General features: G+C 44.3%; 1 protein-coding gene across 5 annotated transcripts in view; it reads right to left on the bottom strand.

Moving 5' to 3' along the window:
* Positions 1–6457: 6457 nt before the first annotated feature.
* CAPRIN1 (cell cycle associated protein 1) overlaps positions 6458–17962 on the bottom strand; it is a 48848-nt gene continuing 37343 nt past the window's right edge. For 3 of the 5 annotated variants that reach the window (XM_020782828.3, XM_020782829.3, XM_072985937.2), the window contains 6 exons: positions 17285–17434; positions 16947–17100; positions 16241–16435; positions 15316–15416; positions 8516–8579; positions 6458–7623 (listed from right to left, as the gene is read on the bottom strand). In XM_020782828.3, the coding sequence (XP_020638487.3) occupies positions 7559–7623; positions 8516–8579; positions 15316–15416; positions 16241–16435; positions 16947–17100; positions 17285–17434 (729 nt within the window). In that variant the 3' untranslated portion in view covers positions 6458–7558. The remainder of the gene's footprint in view (positions 7624–8515; positions 8580–15315; positions 15417–16240; positions 16436–16946; positions 17101–17284; positions 17435–17962) is intronic. The other 2 variants (XM_020782831.3, XM_078383346.1) reach the window with 1 other exon arrangement.

Here is a 17962-nt window from a genome sequence, read left to right as displayed (position 1 = left end):
CAGCCATCTGGACAAGGTTGAAGTTGAAGCAGGAGTCCCTTTACGTTGGCCATAATAACATAAGAACAGTCTTTGGACTTTCCGAAAGTCCTTGGTCCTTGTGATATAAAAGGATAATGCACGACGAACATTCATACAGTGGAGCGTGCGCTCAATGTCTGAAGAGGGTTCAGAAAAGAGTGTAGGTAACAACATGAAAATCTGAGACAACCTTAGGGAGAAAGGAAACATCTGGGTATAAAACCACCTTCTCCTTGAAAAATTGAAGGTAAGGGGAATCAGCACGGAGAGCAGCCAGTTCACTGGCTCTGCAGGCCGAAGTGATAGCTACAAGGAATAAAGTCTTAAGGGAGAGAAACTTTAAGTCACAGGTAGCCATAGGTTCAAAGGGAGGACGAACCAGAGAATGTAGCACAGTTTGTAAAGACCACTGGGGCAAAGGTCGTCTCACAGGTCTCATGTTGGATAGACCTCTGAAAAAGGCTTTCACAGTCGGGTGGGAGAACCATTTGGACGACTGTGACTCCCTGGGTTGAAAGGTAACTATCGCAGACGTATACACCTTTAAAGTAGACTTAGTTAGGCCTAGGTCAAAAAGGTGCCTGAGATACAGTAATAAGGTAGATAAAGAGACGGGAGATGCTTGTAAACCCCGCTCTGCAGTGAACTTAAGGAAACCTTGCCACTTGTGTTGATACAGTCGCAAGGTAGAAGGCTTCCTTGCCTTGTCAAGCACTTCTTTTATTGATGGGATATCCTCCACGCTGTCAATTGGAGGGAGTCCACATCAGGGTGGAAGATCAACCCCGAGTCCTGAGTGATTAGGTGTGGGACGAGGGGAAGCTTCACCTTGTCGACCGCTGTCTGCAGAAGTAGAGAGAACCAAGGTTGTCTGGGCCACCAGGGTGCAATCAAGATTGCCTCTGCTCTCATTTGGAGTGCTCTGACAACTGACCTCTGAACCATGGGAATGGGAGGAAACAGGTACACAAGGCCCTCGTGCCAAGGGATCATGAAAGCATCCCCTAATGACCCGGGGCCCCGTCCCGCTCTGGACGCATAGTGGAGACATTTCGTGTTGGAGTTCGTGGCGAACATGTCGATGGGCGGCGTCCCCCACTTCTGGCAGAGTTGTTGAAAAATCTCTGAGTCCAGCTCCCACTCGTGGTTCTGGGAGGAGCGGCGACTGAGCTCGTCCGCAATGAGGTTGTCTGCGGTGGCTATGTGAATGGCTACCGGATAAATGTGCTCCTGGTAGCACCATTCCCAAAGATGTATTGAGAGAAGCAGAAGGGACTTTGATCTTGTTCCTCCCTACTTGTTTACATAGAACATTGCTGTGGTATTGTCTGTGACGAGCTGAACCGCTTTGCCTCTCACAAGAGGTAGGAAGGACTTCAAGGCCTTTATGATGGCCAACAGTTCCAGATGGTTTATGTGCAACTGTTTCTCCTGATGGGACCACAGAGCATTGATCTGGTGACATTTGCAATGAGCGCCCCATCCTAGAGGACTTGCATCTGTAGTCACCTGCGTTGTCAGGTGGACAGGACGGAAAGGACGTCCTACCAATAGGTGAGGTAGGAAAGTCCATCACTGCAGCTGCTGTGCCAGTTCCGGGGTGACAGTCAGGAGCTTGTTTTGACTGTCGAGGAGTGGATTGAAGAGCGACAGCATCCAAATTTGAAGGGAACGCATCTTGAGGCGAGCGTGAGACAGAGTCGCCGTAGTGGAAGCCATGAGCCCTAATAGATGTTGTGCAAGACTTGCTTTTACCCTGGCCTTGGGCCTGAACTTTTTGATGGCTTTGAATAACTTCTGGATGCGTTCTGGAGGCATAAACATCCGAGCGTGGACTGAGTCTATTCTCGCTCTGATGTAATCTACCACCTGAGAGGAGTGCAGTCTGGACTTTTCGTAATTGACAGTGAGACCCAGCGAGTGCAAAGTCTGGAGAACATACTGGGTGTCCTGTAAAGCCTGATGTTTGGATCTCGAGACAATCAGCCAATCGTCTATGTAGGGGAAGACCTGAATCCCCTGAAGACGCAGGTATGCTGCCACAGGAGCCATGCATTTGGTGAAAGTTCTGGGTGCTGTGGAAAGGCCGAAAGGCAAGGCCACAAATTGATAAATGGTGTTGTTGAAGAGCAGCTGCAGATATTTCCTGTGACTCCTGTGTATGGTGACATGGAAATATGCATCCTTCAGATCCAGTACCACAAACCATGTCTCCTTGTCTCAGAAGATGGATGATGGACTCTAGAGTCATCATCTTGAACTTGCGTGCTGTGAGAAACTTGCTGAGGCTCCTCAGATCCAGAATGGGCCTCAGACCCCCGTCCTTCTTGGGGACCAAGAAATATTGGGAGTAAAAACCGTTGAAGACATCCTCTGATGATACCTTCTGGATGGCCCCTTTGCGAAGAAGAGTCAAGATCTCCTCCTCCAGGACAGGATCGAATGATGTAGGGTTGACCTGTCCTAGAGGAGGCAACCTTATAAACTCCAGGCGATAGCCGGAGCTTATAATATTCAGGACTCAGATGTCGTTGGTTATGAGAGTCCAGTTGTGAAGGTAAGGAGAGAGGCGGGTGGTATGGGAGGGTGGTACTGGAACCGTCAGAAAGTCAAAGGTACTGTTTCTGCTTTTTTCCAGGTGTTTTCTAAGGCTGCTTCTTACGAGATGGTTGAGGTCTGAAGACAGCAGACGAAGAGGAAGCTTGAGGAGGACGTTGAGAAGAATTGCCCCCATAAGGACGGTAAGTACTAGTGGATGGCTGTTGGTAAGTTTGAGTGGTGTATCTTGAACGCCACTGCAATTTGTATTGTTTAGGTGGAGGTTGCACAGAATAGGATTTGGCTGTATTTTTACTTTTGTGTAAATTTTCCAGGTTCTCATCAGTGCTTTGGCTGAAGAGGCCGGAAGCATCAAAAGGTAGGTTTTCCACCCTGGTTTTTATATCCTCAACGATGTTAGCTGAGCGGAGCCAAGCATGCCTCCTCAATGTAATAATAGAGGCAAAGTTCTTAGAAGTGGCCTCTGCTACGTGGCGAGCAGCAAGCCGCTGGTACTTTGAAACAGTGAGAGCCTCTGCATGAGTATCCAGACAGAGCTGTCTAATATCGTCTGGCGCTATCTGAAGGGCTGGAAGAACCCTGGACCAGAGTTGCTTTTTGATAGGCACCCATGGCCACTAGATAGTTAACTGCACGTAGAATGAAGGTGGTCATGGAGTACATGTGATGTGCTAAAATCTCAAGCTTCCTCCCCTCTTTGTTGGTCGGTGTAGGATGGCCCTTTGTTGGAGTCTTAGCAGAACTAGACTCTACTATCAAAGAGTAAGGTGCTGGGTGCATGACGAGGAAGGAGGTATCCTCGCCGTGAATTCTATACAAATTCTCAGTCCTTTTAGAAATCGAGGTAGCACTGGCAGGGTGCTCCCAGAATTCTTTTATAAGGTCCATCAGTTCAGGTATGAAGGATAGGCTGACGGGATGTGTCCGTTCAGCTTCAATGTCTCCAAAGATTAGATTTTCCTCCTTCCTAGGAGACTGTTCAGTTGCCAATTTAAGAGCTTGGGCCATACGACCAATCATTTGAGTATAAGAAGAAAAATCTTCTGAAGGAGAGGATGGCTTCAAATTAGCCACCTCTGGGGGTAAAGGTTCCCCAGGGACTGGGACGTCTAAGGATACTTCAGACTCCTCGTCCTCGTCCCCTTCCGAAGAGTCATCCCTGGGATGGTCGTCCTCCGATTGGTAGGTTGAGGATGGAGGACGAGGCACCTTCGGCACCGAGGGTGTCTTTGTAGGGCACGGCGGACCCCCATCGTCAGGCTGTCGAGGTGGTAAAACAGGAGGCACAATGGGGGTATCCTTCGGCGCCATGGGTTTGTCGGAGCCCGTGTCCAATGGTCTTTTCGGGGGAGGGCTTCGACGTGGAGAACGGGATCAAGAGGATGACGAGTAGGAGTACCTAGATCTTTTCCTCCTATGTCTCCTCTCTCTTGAGGTCGAAGAGGACTCGGTGGAAGAATCCCTCCTTCGCCGTCTCGGGTGGGACCTCTTCCGACCCCGACTGTAATCAGAGTCGGACGGTGAGGAGTCCCTTCGGCGTCGGTGGCCTCGTCAGTGCTTCCTGCGGTGACGGTGCTTCTTCGCCGGTGGTTCATCGTCGGCAGAGTTAGAAGCTGGGCGCCGAGGAATTGGTTCCTCCAGAGGCTTGCTAGGTCGGTCCCGTGGAGGGGGAGGAGACCTAGAAGGACCCGACTCCGAGAGAAGGAGATCGGGTTGTTCGCCTGGTATCGGGCTGAGCGGAACGCTCTCGGCGCCGGCAACGAGCTTGTCGAGCTGGCTAACCGTAGGCAACCTTCCCAAGTCCACCGGCGGGACTTGACGAGGTGGAATGGAGGCACCTAAATCGGAGACCGAGTCACGGTCCCGAGACGAATCTTCAAGGAAGGGAGAAGGCACCGACGCCGAAACAGGCGGAACGACCAAAGTAATCTCTTTGGTCTTCGGTTTAGCCTTCGACGTAGTCGTTGATGTTGCCTTCTTTGTCGGTCCCGAAGCTGAAGGAGCAGAAACATTGGAAGACAACTTCTTTCCTGCAGATTGCTTTTTGGATTTCCCGTTCGAAGCCTTTTTAGGAGCCTCCTTGGACATCGAAGGAGGAGAAGAGGAGATCAAAGTCACCTCCGAGCGGACCGTGGAGACTGACTGGACAGATTCCATGTCCGACGGTTGGGAAGCAGACAAAGTCCGATTCCAGAGGAAATACTTGAGGAGTTGCTGACGAGATTTCAGAGTGGCCTTGGTGAATTCTTTACAATGCCTGCAATGGGCCGGCAAATGGGCCTCACCCAGACAGAAAAGACAGAGGGAATGATGATCCTGGAAGGGAAGCTTCCCGGAGCAGGCAGAACAGCGGCGAAAAGGTCCTTTTTTCGATGACATAAGCCAAGCGGCAAGAAACAGAGGAGAGATTCAGTAATTGAAAGAGTCCGAAAGGCACGTGGCGCCTCAGCAGGAGGTAATAGGCCACAATCAGGATCAAGCGGGAAGTGAAAGTACTTGCAATTAGATCGCCAGAGGCAAAGAGAGGTCAGTCGGTCCGAGTTCAGGGCAACGGAGGTACGGGTAGACGAAAGGCAAGCCAGGTCAAGCCGAAAATGTTCGAAAATATAGCGAAAGGTGAATAAGCTCTGGAGCTCTATCCGAGAGGTTCCAACTCCGCGGGCGGATAAATGGAACTAAGGTTTTGGCGGGCTGAGCGTGCGCAGTATAGGGCAACCTAAACTTTGTATTTTTTTCCTCATAGCTCTGGAAAATTCCGAGGGGAACCAGCGCAGGCGCTGTTTAACCCACCAGTGTGGATTCATAGAGAACCACGTTGAAGACCAAAACATTATTTGGAGAGCAGAGCTCTTATTTTAAATTTTGGCATCAATTAATTCAAACAGATTCAGTTTTATCAAATTGTGTCATAGAAATAAATAAAAACCAACTAATCTCCAAACGATTTCTCCCAATCTTGCCTCCTAATTTTAAGAGCATAAGTGTAACCCTTTGTGTCACAAAAGAAAGCCACACCCCGAAAATCCCACGGTTTTTACCTTTTTTTAAAAAGGCAGCAAGGACTTCAATTCCTAACAGCCACAAATGCAGGCATTATAAGTGGAAGGATATACACACACCTGCAGTACCTACGCAGTACTGTTAGAATAACTATAATAAACGGACACTAGTCACTATTTAGCAAGAACTTCTGTCATTTATAAGCCTTCAAAAGATGTTTTAAGATTAAGATCAGTGGCTTCCTATCTATTTTTCCAAAAGCCATGACCATGATCATCTGGCTGTGTCCGACAGGCTTCTGGGAGCTTTAGTTCAAGAACATTTGGGGACACAGATTTGGGAACCATTGGTTTACTTTTCTCTCCTTTGTATATATATGGGATGAAGCACCGGTATTCAGGGCAATCTAAATTTTAAGACAAGATTAGTTTTCTTTTCTTAGTATAATTAAAAATCTCTTATCAACTGGCTGTATTAAGGGGACTGCTACTCCTATATACACAGCACACATTCCTAGTTCAGAGAAGTTTGTCCAAAAAGTCTGAAGAAAGGGACTGCATTCAGTTTCCGGTACTATGAATCAAGCCTCTTCTGCTGGCTCAAAAACTCTTGCTGTAGAGCTCCAAAGAAACAACTAAAAGTGTCAGCATCAACATTGTCCAGCTTGAAGGTAGACAACAACTACACTGATTTATGTATAACTGTTGTACTTCTCTCTCTTACTCATACACACTCTCACAGGAGCAATCAATTAATATTTGAATATTAAATACACATAATAATTAAAGTCCAAAAAACACACATGGAGTTTTGCACCACTAAAGAATACAGGCATTTTTTTATAAACACGTTTTATTTATCTTGCTTAGATCCGTAACTGCTGGCTGTAATTTCCCTTAAAAGGGGAAACCAATCCAAACACATACTGGTGCTTTTCAAAAAGAGAACAATTTAAAAGGGCAGCAGCAGTAGCAGGGATTTGAGATTTCTTAAAATCTTTAGGCTGCAGAATAGAAACATGTGACCAAAAGTAATATGAGTATCTATTAATTTCCATCAGTACCTGCATCAGTTATTTTGGTGATATTACAGCAAGATCAAGTATCAGTGACAGACAATGTGCAAGTCATAAGGAAAGATAAAAGAATACCAGTCCCTACAAATGTCATTGCTATCCAGGAAATGTGTTCAGGAGAGAACTCTTTTAACACTTCACATTAAAAACACAAGTGGCCAACCAGATTACATATTCTATTCCTTACAGAAAAATTTAAAGTGCCAATCAAAGCCTAATTTTGGGTTTACACAATTATTAACAGTTACACAAAACAATTAATGCCCCCCCTTGGCCACAGCACATCAGCCTAAGAGAAAACTGCTGTAACTAAGGGCGTGCCTAAGCCGTCCATCAGCTTATCATCTAGGGGTATAAGCATAGTTTATTACGTGTTGTAAACGTTCAGTGCTTCCATCTAACAGAAAAGGGGAAATGCAGTTGCTGTGTTAAAACCACACTTCACTTCTTCCATCTTCTTTTCATGTAGAAGTTTAAATATAACAATTGTCTGAATAAAACATTAAAGGGGTTTACAGATTTTTTTTTATCCAAATTTGCTGCAGCACTACATAACATCAATGGAGCCAGTCAGGTTATTTATGCCTGTTCAGTGAACTATGGAGTTTTTCATCACCTTGAAATTGCCATTTTCATTTTTATTCAGCAAGAGTAAAAATTCTGGATTTCATGTGCAAGGCTCAAGATGATGCTTAGGACAGAACATGCAGAGTAATCGTTGTTTCTTTCCATATCCAGGTAATATAAAGCTGACAACTGTAGTAGTGTCTTTATGGGCAATGAAAATAATCCCTTTACTATGAATTTCCTATAAAGGAGAAGAAAGAGATAACTCTTCTGGTAACATGTATGGTACACTGGCCAGTGTGTTTTTGGCGTTTAAATGTAATCCTGTGAATTAGATTAATTCACTTGCTGAGCATTCATTTGAGGCATCCCTCTGTTGGGTCTTGGGGGCCCTCCACGACCTAGAAAAAAACACAGCATTTTATTTTTGGATCAGTTGAGATCCTCTAATATTCAGGATGCTTCTCTTTCCCTCTGACTTAATCTCCTGGAATACTTTTCCAATTCCTAAAGATATCAGATCTGATGTATGGTCACTCACCAGGTGCAGACGCTGAAATGTATATACTGTACTGTACATAACAGACTTGCATTTTAAGTCCTGCTCTCTCAACAATTCCTGACCATTTTACTGAAATGAAAATACAGCTGAAATCCTACTGCGCAGTTCCATATATAAAACAGGAACCTCACCAGCAACTAACTGCCACTAATTAAAGGCGATTTTGGTGGGCACGTGACTCATAAACAATGTGAGAAACTTATGTGCATCCCCAGATTGCCAAAGGGAGCCTTTAATCATTGGCAATTTGCTGTTGATAGTGTCACTGCTGCTGCGCATGTGGAGATACTGTATGCAACTGAATTTCACCAGTATGTAATCATAATGTGTGACTTAAATTTAGATGAACCTGAAATCCTCCTTCTCCTCCTCTTCTTTTGCTGCCTGTTGAAGATTCTTATACCAAGTTTAAGTTAGTCCATCCAAAGAATATATTAACTTTCATTCATTTAAGGGTAAACCCACTTGCATTGCACAGAGTCCTCCTATAATAGTAAACAGAGCCCCTTCCTTGTCCACCTTTTATTATATACACAATCTGTAAATAAAATGTACCACAATTTAACTATACGTAAACTGAAAACAGCTGGCTGGATAGCTCAGTGGTTTAGATATCTGGCTCCAGAGCCAGAGATTGGAAGTTCAATTCCTCACTGTACCTCCTTCACACTTCAAATATCTGCAAGTTTGCAACTGCATATTCAATTCAGTAATTCATCACTGAATATTACCTCGAGGTGCTCCCCGAGGACCACTTTGTCCAGAGCCACGCTTGAAGTTCTGTTGATAACCATCCTAGAATAAAAGACAATCATAATCCCTTTACTACTGAAACAAATGATGTTTAGAGTCAAAACAATTTTCATTATTCTACAAATAATGTGAGGAATCTGAACAAAATTCCTAAAGGTCAGAGTGATGCTCCCTCTATTTCTCACTAGGCTTCTTAAAAAAAAAAGGTGGGTTACTTACCTGTAACCATGGTTCTTCAAGCGGTCATTTTGTGAATTCACACAAAAGGGTTAATCCAGCGCCAGCGTTGGTCCTCTTGGAACATTCTCGAGCTTTAAGAGAAAAGTAACAAGTGTAAGGCTGCCTATAGTGCGCACGCTCCACCCACCCAAGCCTCAGTTCCATTTATCTGCCACAGGTACCCGAGCATGAGCTAGATACCAACAGTGACAGATAGTGGGGAGGCCGGGCAGGATTATGTGAATTCACAGAATGACCACTTGAAGAACCATGGTTACAGGTAAGTAACCCGTCTTTCTTCATCGTGGTCTTCTGTGAATGCACACAAAAGGGTGATTAGAAAGCTTACTCACCGGACGGTGGGCTGTCACTGGAGTACAGACATCAGCACTGCTCTCCCGAAACTTGTCTCCTTCTTGGCCCTGAGGTCTACTCTGTAATGAGTGATGAACGTTGAGACATTAGACCAAGTGGCAGCTCTGCATATGTCAGGTACATCAATGCCACACAGTAGGGCAGTAGAAGAAGCAACGGCTTTGGTTGAGTGAGGCCTTAGTCTTTTAGGCAGAGACTTATGTTGGAGTTCATAGGCAAGGGAGATCATGGAAACAAGCCACCTGGAGAGTGTGGAACGTGCTGCAGATAAACCCTTTTTGTGTCCAAAATAGCACAGAAAAAGCCTGTTGGAGGCTTGAAAGTCCTTAGTCCTGGAGACATAAAAGGCTAAAGCCCTCCGGACATCAAGAGTGTGGAGCATACGCTCAGTGTCATTAGCAGGTTCAGGAAACAGAGTAGGGAGAGATAATGGTTGACTGAGGTGAAAGTCGGAAACAACTTTGGGAAGGAAAGAAACATCTGGATACAACTGAACTTTTTCCTTGAAAAATTGCAGAAACGGCTGGTCAGAGCAAAGGGCTGCAAGCTCGCTTACTCTTCTAGCAGACGTGATAGCCACTAAAAACAAAGCCTTGAGAGATAGAAGTTTAAGGTCGCAGGTAGCCATAGGCTCGAAGGGAGGACGGGTAAGAGTGTGTAAAACTAGCTGGAGAGACCATTGTGGAACTGGTGGTCGAACTGGAGGCCTGAGATTAGTGAGTCCTTTAAGAAAGGCCTTAACCGTTGGGTGGGAGAAGAAGCGTGATGAAGTAGTATCCTTAGGCTGGAAGGAGATAACTGCAGCCAGGTAAACTTTAATAGTAGATAAGGACAACTTGAAATCAAACAGATAACGTAAGTACTGTAACAAAGCAGACAGAGACACAGGGGATGGTACAAGACCTCTGGCCTCAGTAAAGTTAAGAAAACTTTTCCACTTTTGAGTGTACAACAGTGTAGTGGACAGCTTTTTAGCTCGGTCTAATACCTCCTTGATCTCGGGGAGATCCTCCACGCTGTTAGATGCAATGTCTCTACATCTGGATGGAAGACTGCGCCTGCATCCTGTGTCAAGAGATCAGGTAATATCGGAAGTCTCCTGAATTCTGAGGACATCCTCATCAGCATTGGGAACCATACTTGTTGAGGCCAGTACAGTGCTATGAAGATTGCTCCCGCAAGTGAGTAACGAAGCTTCACGAGAGCCCTCTGTACTAGAGGAAGAGGGGGGAACATATACAGAAGGCCCTGATTCCACTGTATCATAAATGCATCCCTTAACGAGTCCTTGCCCAGTCCGGCTCAGGATGCATACTTGCCGCACTTGGCATTTCGATGAGACGCGAAGATGTCCACAGTAGGAGTTCCCCATTGGTGACAAAGATCGTGGAACACTTGGGTATTGAGCTCCCATTCGTGTGTTTGATATGGAAGACGGCTGAGATGGTCTGCTACAGCATTCTCTGTTGTGGATACATGTATGGCTACCAGGAATATATGATAGAGGTAGCACCACTCCCAAAGATGAATGGTCAGGTAACGTAGCGATTGTGAGCGAGTCCCTCCTTGTTTGTTGATATAGTACATGGTCCTGGTGTTGTCCATTATTGCCTGAACACCACGACCTTGTACCATGGGAAGAAAGGACCGGAGTGCCTTCATAACAGCTATAATCTCTATATGGTTGATGTGGAGGCTGGTTTCCTGGGAGGACCAGAGAGCATGTATCCTGGGTTGGCCACAATGTGCTCCCCAGCCCGTTGGGCTCACATCTGTGTTTATTTGAACAGTAAGCTGTAGTGGCTTGAAAGGTCTGCCTATTTTCAAGTGTGGAAGGTAGCTCCACCACTGGAGCTGTTTGGCAAGCTCTGGAGTTACACGAAGGCGCTTGTGTTGTCTGTCTGTCATGGGATTGAATAGAGCAAGAAACCAAGACTATAGAGACCTGACTTTGAGACGTGCATGAGACAGGGCCGAGGTGGTCGAAGCCATGAGGCCTAACAGATGTTGGGCGTGCTCTGCTGTTACGTGAGCCCTCGGTTGAAATTTTCTTAGAGCTGTCTGAATTTTCAGTATTCTTTCTTTGGGTAGAAAGATCCGTGCCTTGGTTGCGTCTAGGCGAGCACCTATGTAATGAACCACCTTGGATGGTCTGAGGTTATTTTTTTCATGTTGATGGTGAGGTCAAACTTTGGGAGTAACCAAAGAACGAACCTTGTGTCTTTCAGGGCCTGCTTTCTGGATGGGGAGACCAGCAGCCAGTCGTCTATGTATGGGTAGATGTGGATGCCTCTGAGGCGCAGGTAAGCTGCTATCAGTGCCATAATCTTTGTGAATGTCCTGGGAGCTGTCGCATGTCCGAATGGGAGGGCCAGGAATTGATAAATGGTTCCTTGAAATATGAAGCGAAGATACTTGCGGTGGTCTGGATGAATGGTTACGTGAAAATAGGCATCTTTCAGATCTATAACCATGAACCAATTGTTTTTCTTTAGCAGGGGCAAAGTGGATTCCAGCGTCACTATGCGAAAACGTTGTGGATGTAGGTGTTTAGAATTCTTAAGTCCAGAATTGGTCTTATTCCTCCATATTTTTTTGGCACGGCGAAGTACCTGGAGTAGAAGCCATTTCTTAGATCTGTTATGGGCATGGGTTGGATGGCATGCTTGCATAGAAGTGATAGAATTTCCTCTTCTAGAGCAATGTCAAAGGATGTGTGACTTACAAACCCTAAGGGAGGTAACTCTATAAATTCTAGACGGTAGCCGTGTTGAATGATTTTTAGAACCCAGGAATCGTTTGTGATAGAGATCCAGTTTGACAGAAAGGGTAGAAGTCTTGTAGTATTTGTGTCTAGTGTGATGCTTATGGGAGAGTCAAAGGTACTGTTTGGATTTTTTGGCAGGTGGTTTACAGGACTGCCGACGCTGTGACTGCTGAGACTGGTAACTGGGAGTGGAAGATGAAGCCTGAGAGGATCTTTGTTGAGATAAGTTCCTATAGGGTCTGAATTGTTGTGAGGAGTGCTGGTATTGGGCATAAGACTTACGCCATTGATACTTATTGTAACGAGGTTGAGGTTGAATGGAATATGACTTGGAAGTCTTTTTAGCTTTGTGAAGTTCTTCCAGGTGATTATCTGTCTTTTCGTTGAAAAGTCCAGTGGCATCAAAAGACAGGCTCTCAACCTTGTTCTTAACATCATCAAATATGTTGGCAGCTCTGAGCCAAGCATGTCTGCGTAAAGTAATAGCAGACACAAGGACTCTGGTGGTGGCTTCTGCAGCATGCCTAGGGGACAATCTTTGATGCTTGGATACAGTTTGAGCTTCTTCGTAAAAGTTCAAAAAACTTTGTCTAACTTCTGGAATGAGTTTAAGTCTGGGCAAGATTTTCAACCAGAGCTGTTTTTGATATGCTCCGAGGGCAGTTTGGTAGTTAATAACCTTCAGCATAAAGGAGATCAGAGAGTAAATTTTTCTGCCAATGATCTCCAACTTTTTCCCCTCCTTATTGGTGGGAGTGACATGAGATTTTCCGGTAGGCTTGATGCAACTGGTCTCCACAATTAGAGAGTTGGGGACCGGGTGTTTCAAGAGAAATTCCGTGTCAGTACCATGGACACGATAGAAATTCTCTGTCCGGCGAGGCAATGAAGGCGTGTTGGAGGGTTGTTCCCATAACTCCTTGATGATGTCCATAATGACTGGGACAAAGGTGAGACTAGGCGGTGGAGACCTCTCCTGACTGATATCGCCAAAGATGAGGTCTTCAGCAGGTGGTGCAGGCTGATCCACCTCTAGCTTAAGTGCTCTTGCCAATCTTGATAACATTTATGAGTATGAGGAAAAATCCTCAGACGGGGAGGAAGCGTGAGTGTCACCTATGTCCGAACCAACCACTTCACCCCCCAGAAGGCCACCTTGGCAAGGCTGTGCAGGTAAGTCCTGGTCAGAGTCCGAAGAAACCTCATCCAGATCAGAAGAGAAAACATCCCTCTTCCTTTTGCGCAGTGGTTTTTCGACATCTTTTATTTATTTTATTTATTTATTGCATTTATATGCCGCCCATCTAGACATAGTCTACTCTGGGCGCTCACAACATCGAGTCTATTCTGTGATGTCGAAGATTGCTCTTGTTGCACTGTAGTAGGGAGAGGCGCCACTGGTGGAATGGGTAGGACCGGCAGGGACGGAACCTCTTTCGCTTCTCAGCATCAACGGCGATGACGAGGTCGCGGAGAGTCCGACGAGGATGACAAATAGATGTACTTGACTCGTTTATGTTTTTGACCTCGATCGGTCGAGGAAGAGTTAGAAGAACTGGAATGCCGTCGGCGTCGATGATGGCGACGTCCTCGAGGCGTGTAAGAATTGGCAGAAGATGACGAAGAACGATTTTGACGCCGATGCTTGGTTCAGCGTCGGTTCGAAGAGCGGTGTTTTCTCTTCGAAGACCACTTCTTCCATGGTGATCTCGACCTCGAAAGAGGCGTTGAGATCGAAAGAGCTGGAGAACCCTGCCCATGAGAAGATGGGCTCTGCGGGGCAGAAGTCAAGCCCGCGGTCACGCCAACGAGCTGATTCGGCATCGGGGAAGAGAAGCCAGGTGGAATAGCCGGCTCAACTTGTCGAGGAGGGAGTGAAGGGGCTGCCTCCGACAAGGATTCACGGTCCCTCGATGAATCCTCTAAGATGGGCAAAGGAAGGGACTCTGAAATTGGTGGAAGCTGCACCACAGGCTCTTTAGTTTTAACAGGTGCCTTTCCCTTACTTTGTTTTGCAGGTTTTGAAGAAGGGGCAGTATCCGATTTGGTCTTCGCAGCAGGTTTCTTAGAAGGACCTGGCTTCTTAGTTGCTTTGGCAGATGTCTTCGATGGAGCAGGCTGAGGGGAAACATCCGCCTCAGACCTTGGTGTTGCAGACAGTGAGGCCATCTCTGAATCTGAAGGCTTGGTGGCTGACAGGGTAGATTCCCAAAGGTGATATTTGAGGCGCTGTTGTCTCGCCTTCAGTACTGCCTTCGTGAAAGTTTTGCAATGCTGGCAAGACTTTGTGAGGTGGGCTTCTCCCAAACAAAAAAAGGCAGCGATTGTGCGGGTCTTGGTGGGGAATTTTCCTAGAGCAGTCCACGCAACGACTGAAGGGGCCAGACGGCATAAGATATAAGAGTCTATGGGCAACTGTTACGGAGCGGGAAAAAACCGAGGCAGCCAAGTTGAAGGAAAAAAACGATAACGAAGTCCTAAAAAACAGTCCACGTCAAGGGATATAGAATTCGCTCAATGTAAAAAGTCAGTCCGAGTCGAAAAACCAGAAAAATACAGCAAATAAGACGAATAGAAACAGAGCTTGAAGTGAGAGGTTCCAAATCGCTAGGCGGAAAAATGGAACTGAGGCTTGGGTGGGCGGAGCATGCGCACTATAAGCAGCCTTACACTTGTTACTTTTCTCTTAAAGCTCGAGAATGTTCCGAGAGGACCAACGCTGGCACTGGATTAACCCTTTTGTGTGCATTCACAGAAGACCACGGTGAAGAACTGACTTGTTTCTTTTGAACTTCTGCCTCTCAGCCCAACTATCATCACCATTCTGTAAGTTCGTATGTTTTTGTCAAGTAGTTTGGGAAGTTTTTAAAACTCCATTTAAATTTTACAACTTCTAGACATCTAAGTAGCCAGAGAATCTTTTAATATACAACCAAACCACTGCTCTATTTTTAATGGCCCTCTTTTGCTTTTTAACAGACAGGCACATAACCATACAAGTGTATTGATAAAGAGAGTAACAATCACATATGAATGCATGAAAGACTAGAAAGACGAAAACTGCTCCTATTGGCATCCAATGTGACAGCTACAGGATAGCTCAGTGGTTTAAGTATCTAGCTCTGGAGCCAGAGGTTGCAAGTTGAACTCCCCAGTGTGCCTCCCTCATGGGGCTGTACTCGATGATCCATAGGGTGCCTTCCCATTCTGCAGTTCTAAGATGATACTGATGATGACAATGATGAACTGTCAACTAAAGATCTTTAAGAGTAGAAATTCATATTTTAAGATTAACATAATCACCATATTAATTCCTATTAAGTTTTGAAAATGAGAAACTCTAGTAACCTATTAAAAATAAATCAGAATTTCACTACATATAAATAGGGAAACCTGTTCACTGTTCAAATAACTTACCCGCTGATAGTTGGAATAGTCCCGAGGAGCACTAAACTGTGCCTGTGTATAACCACTGTTTGGAGTGTTGGAAAATGAAGGTCGGTAGCCATCATACCCGCCTAAAAATCAGAATAAAACCCTTAATGAAATGAATTAATTTTATGAAATATATATGTATAGTTAACATTTTATGGCAATATTCAAGTTAAGGTGGAAATAGTCTGCATTAGAGAAAGACCATATATTATCTAATATACTGAGAAAACAACACTGGGAGGGAGAAACATGTTGATTCCTCCTAGTAAACTTTTTTATATGCTTCCTAACAAAGGCAACATTTCATTCTAGTCAAAATATGCTAGACACAATACTGGATGGCAGAAGAGCAAAGTCTTCCTATGTCTATGCCACATTTAACACTTTCTGATGGAAAAATCAATGGAAAAGTGTTTAACCTGCACCTGGGCTCCTGTGTGCCATTCAGTCTCTTCAAGATTTCACACTGGGCATAATATATACGTACAGTATTTCTAAAGCATAATGTTAAGTGATTTAATAAACGCAGGAACCAAAATAAAGAATCCCACCAAATGTCAGTTTGACTAAATGAAAAACTTGCTTTTGTAAGCCAAGGAAGCAACAAGCCCTGAAAAAAGATGCAGCCATTTAGCAAGTTATAAAAGGATAAGTCAGTTTCATATTGCAACATATTAAGTCTCCACTGAAAACAACATCATAGCTTGGTGTCATGTACTTTTTGTTTTATTTTGTTCTTTTTTACTAACAATCCAATAGAGCAAATGAAGCAAGCTTAGACAACCCCGTAGTACATTATGTCATTTAAAAGAAATTAAGGCATGCTACTATGATGCTTAAACTTCTGGACATTTTGCATTTCTGAAAAACATTCAGAATTAGTCTTAAAAGGTTCTTAAGTTTTTACCTCTAAACCCATTGGCTGGTCCCCTGTATCCATTCATTAAGCCTCGAGTGCCGCGTGATCCACCACGAGACACTCCCCGGCTGTTATAATAAGGCTGACTGTTACGTGGGAACCCAGTATTCTGTTGTGGAGGCTGTTGGTGGTTACCTGCCACTTGATGGGACTGGTCCGGGGTACCATGGTAGGTGCCAACCACTAAAATCAAAAACACCAAGAAAGTACAGAACATTTGAACTTAACAGTCCAGTTTCCTAAAGATTCAAATAATATCAAACTAACTCACCAATGCACTCTGCTTAAGAGTCACCAAGTAGGATAGTAAATGTTAACCTACCCAAAGAAAGATTGTTTGCAGAATTAAATCCAACATAGCAGTTGCATTTCCTAGAAAATATTCCCTAGATGTCTGCACGCTCTACAAAGGTTCCAGCTTCAATTTAATTTGCTAGCAGTTGTTAACAACATTTCTTCTTTTACTGAACAGAAGACTGGTTTTATTTAATATGGTACACAAGAGCACCAATATTACCTAATGAACTCAAACACCAATTCTCTACTTTGTAAGTCTCTAGAAATATGTGAGAACTGCTTCTCCTGAAACTACATTTTGAAAATATTATTTCAACAATGCTGGCCAGTTGGTTGTCATCTGCTGAAAATTAATTTTTAGCACAAAGCATTTAGTCTCCATATCTCACATGTTTACCTGTCTGAAGCTGCTGTTCTTGCTGAAGTTCTGACTGCTCTACTTGGTGAGGCTGATTGGAGAATGTCTGGCTGTAAGTGGTCTGGTACTGACTTTGTTGCTTTAAGGTTTCTGGCTCATTGACAGGAGGAACAGGTGCATTCATGTTAAATACCTATATGATAAATAAATAACCCAAGCACACTCCTTAAGTCTTTAGCAAATATTGTGACAGAAATCAAGCACAATTCCACAAAACTGCAAACAACAAAAATGCTGCGACACAATTACCCACTGTATTAGCAGAATGCTGATGTTTAAATGTTTTACATGAAAAATAAATCTTTAAAAGTACTCACTGTCTGCATGGACTGGAATGGAGCTGCATTAACATTGATCCCACTGCTATGCAAAGGTTTGCTAGACGCAGCCTGAAATACCTGAGGCTGGGACACAGCTGGAAGTGGTGATGATGCTGGTGTCTGATCAGCATTTAAGGTTATTGACGCCTAACAAACAAATTTCAATCTGATGTTAACAAGCAATGTGATATCTTGTTACAAAGCATAAGTTCTTGCTGATGAAATGCTATTATTATTACAAGAACAAGCTAAATTATCTCCATTTACTGTACACTTACTATTCTGCTCCAAAACATGACAGAAAAAGATCCCAGCACTCTCTTCTGAATTACCTTTCCATCTGAAATACAGGTGGGAACTAAGTTCTTGTGTAAATCACACTAATGTTCCTCCTCCATATCAAGAAAGCATTCATTGTACTCAGTAACCCATTGATTAAATGTACAGATGCAAGCATATATTACTGAAGTAACTGCTTCTAATAAAAGGGATGTCAAATTTGAGAAGATACAAAGAGGATTAAACATGCAGAATCTAGAAAAATGGTTGAAACACAATACCTAAAATGGTGATTTCCACATTCTTTAGAGAGCCATTCTCTTACTATATACATAAAACTCTTCCCAAGCAGAATCAGGTCTCATAATTTGTCTGCATCTGGTCAATCAGTTCTTT

This window comes from Pogona vitticeps, chromosome 1 (genome assembly GCF_051106095.1).
Source record: "Pogona vitticeps strain Pit_001003342236 chromosome 1, PviZW2.1, whole genome shotgun sequence".
Lineage (NCBI taxonomy): Eukaryota > Metazoa > Chordata > Lepidosauria > Squamata > Agamidae > Pogona > Pogona vitticeps.
Note: the sequence above shows the minus strand (reverse complement) of the source record. Positions and strands in the feature narration are given on the sequence as shown.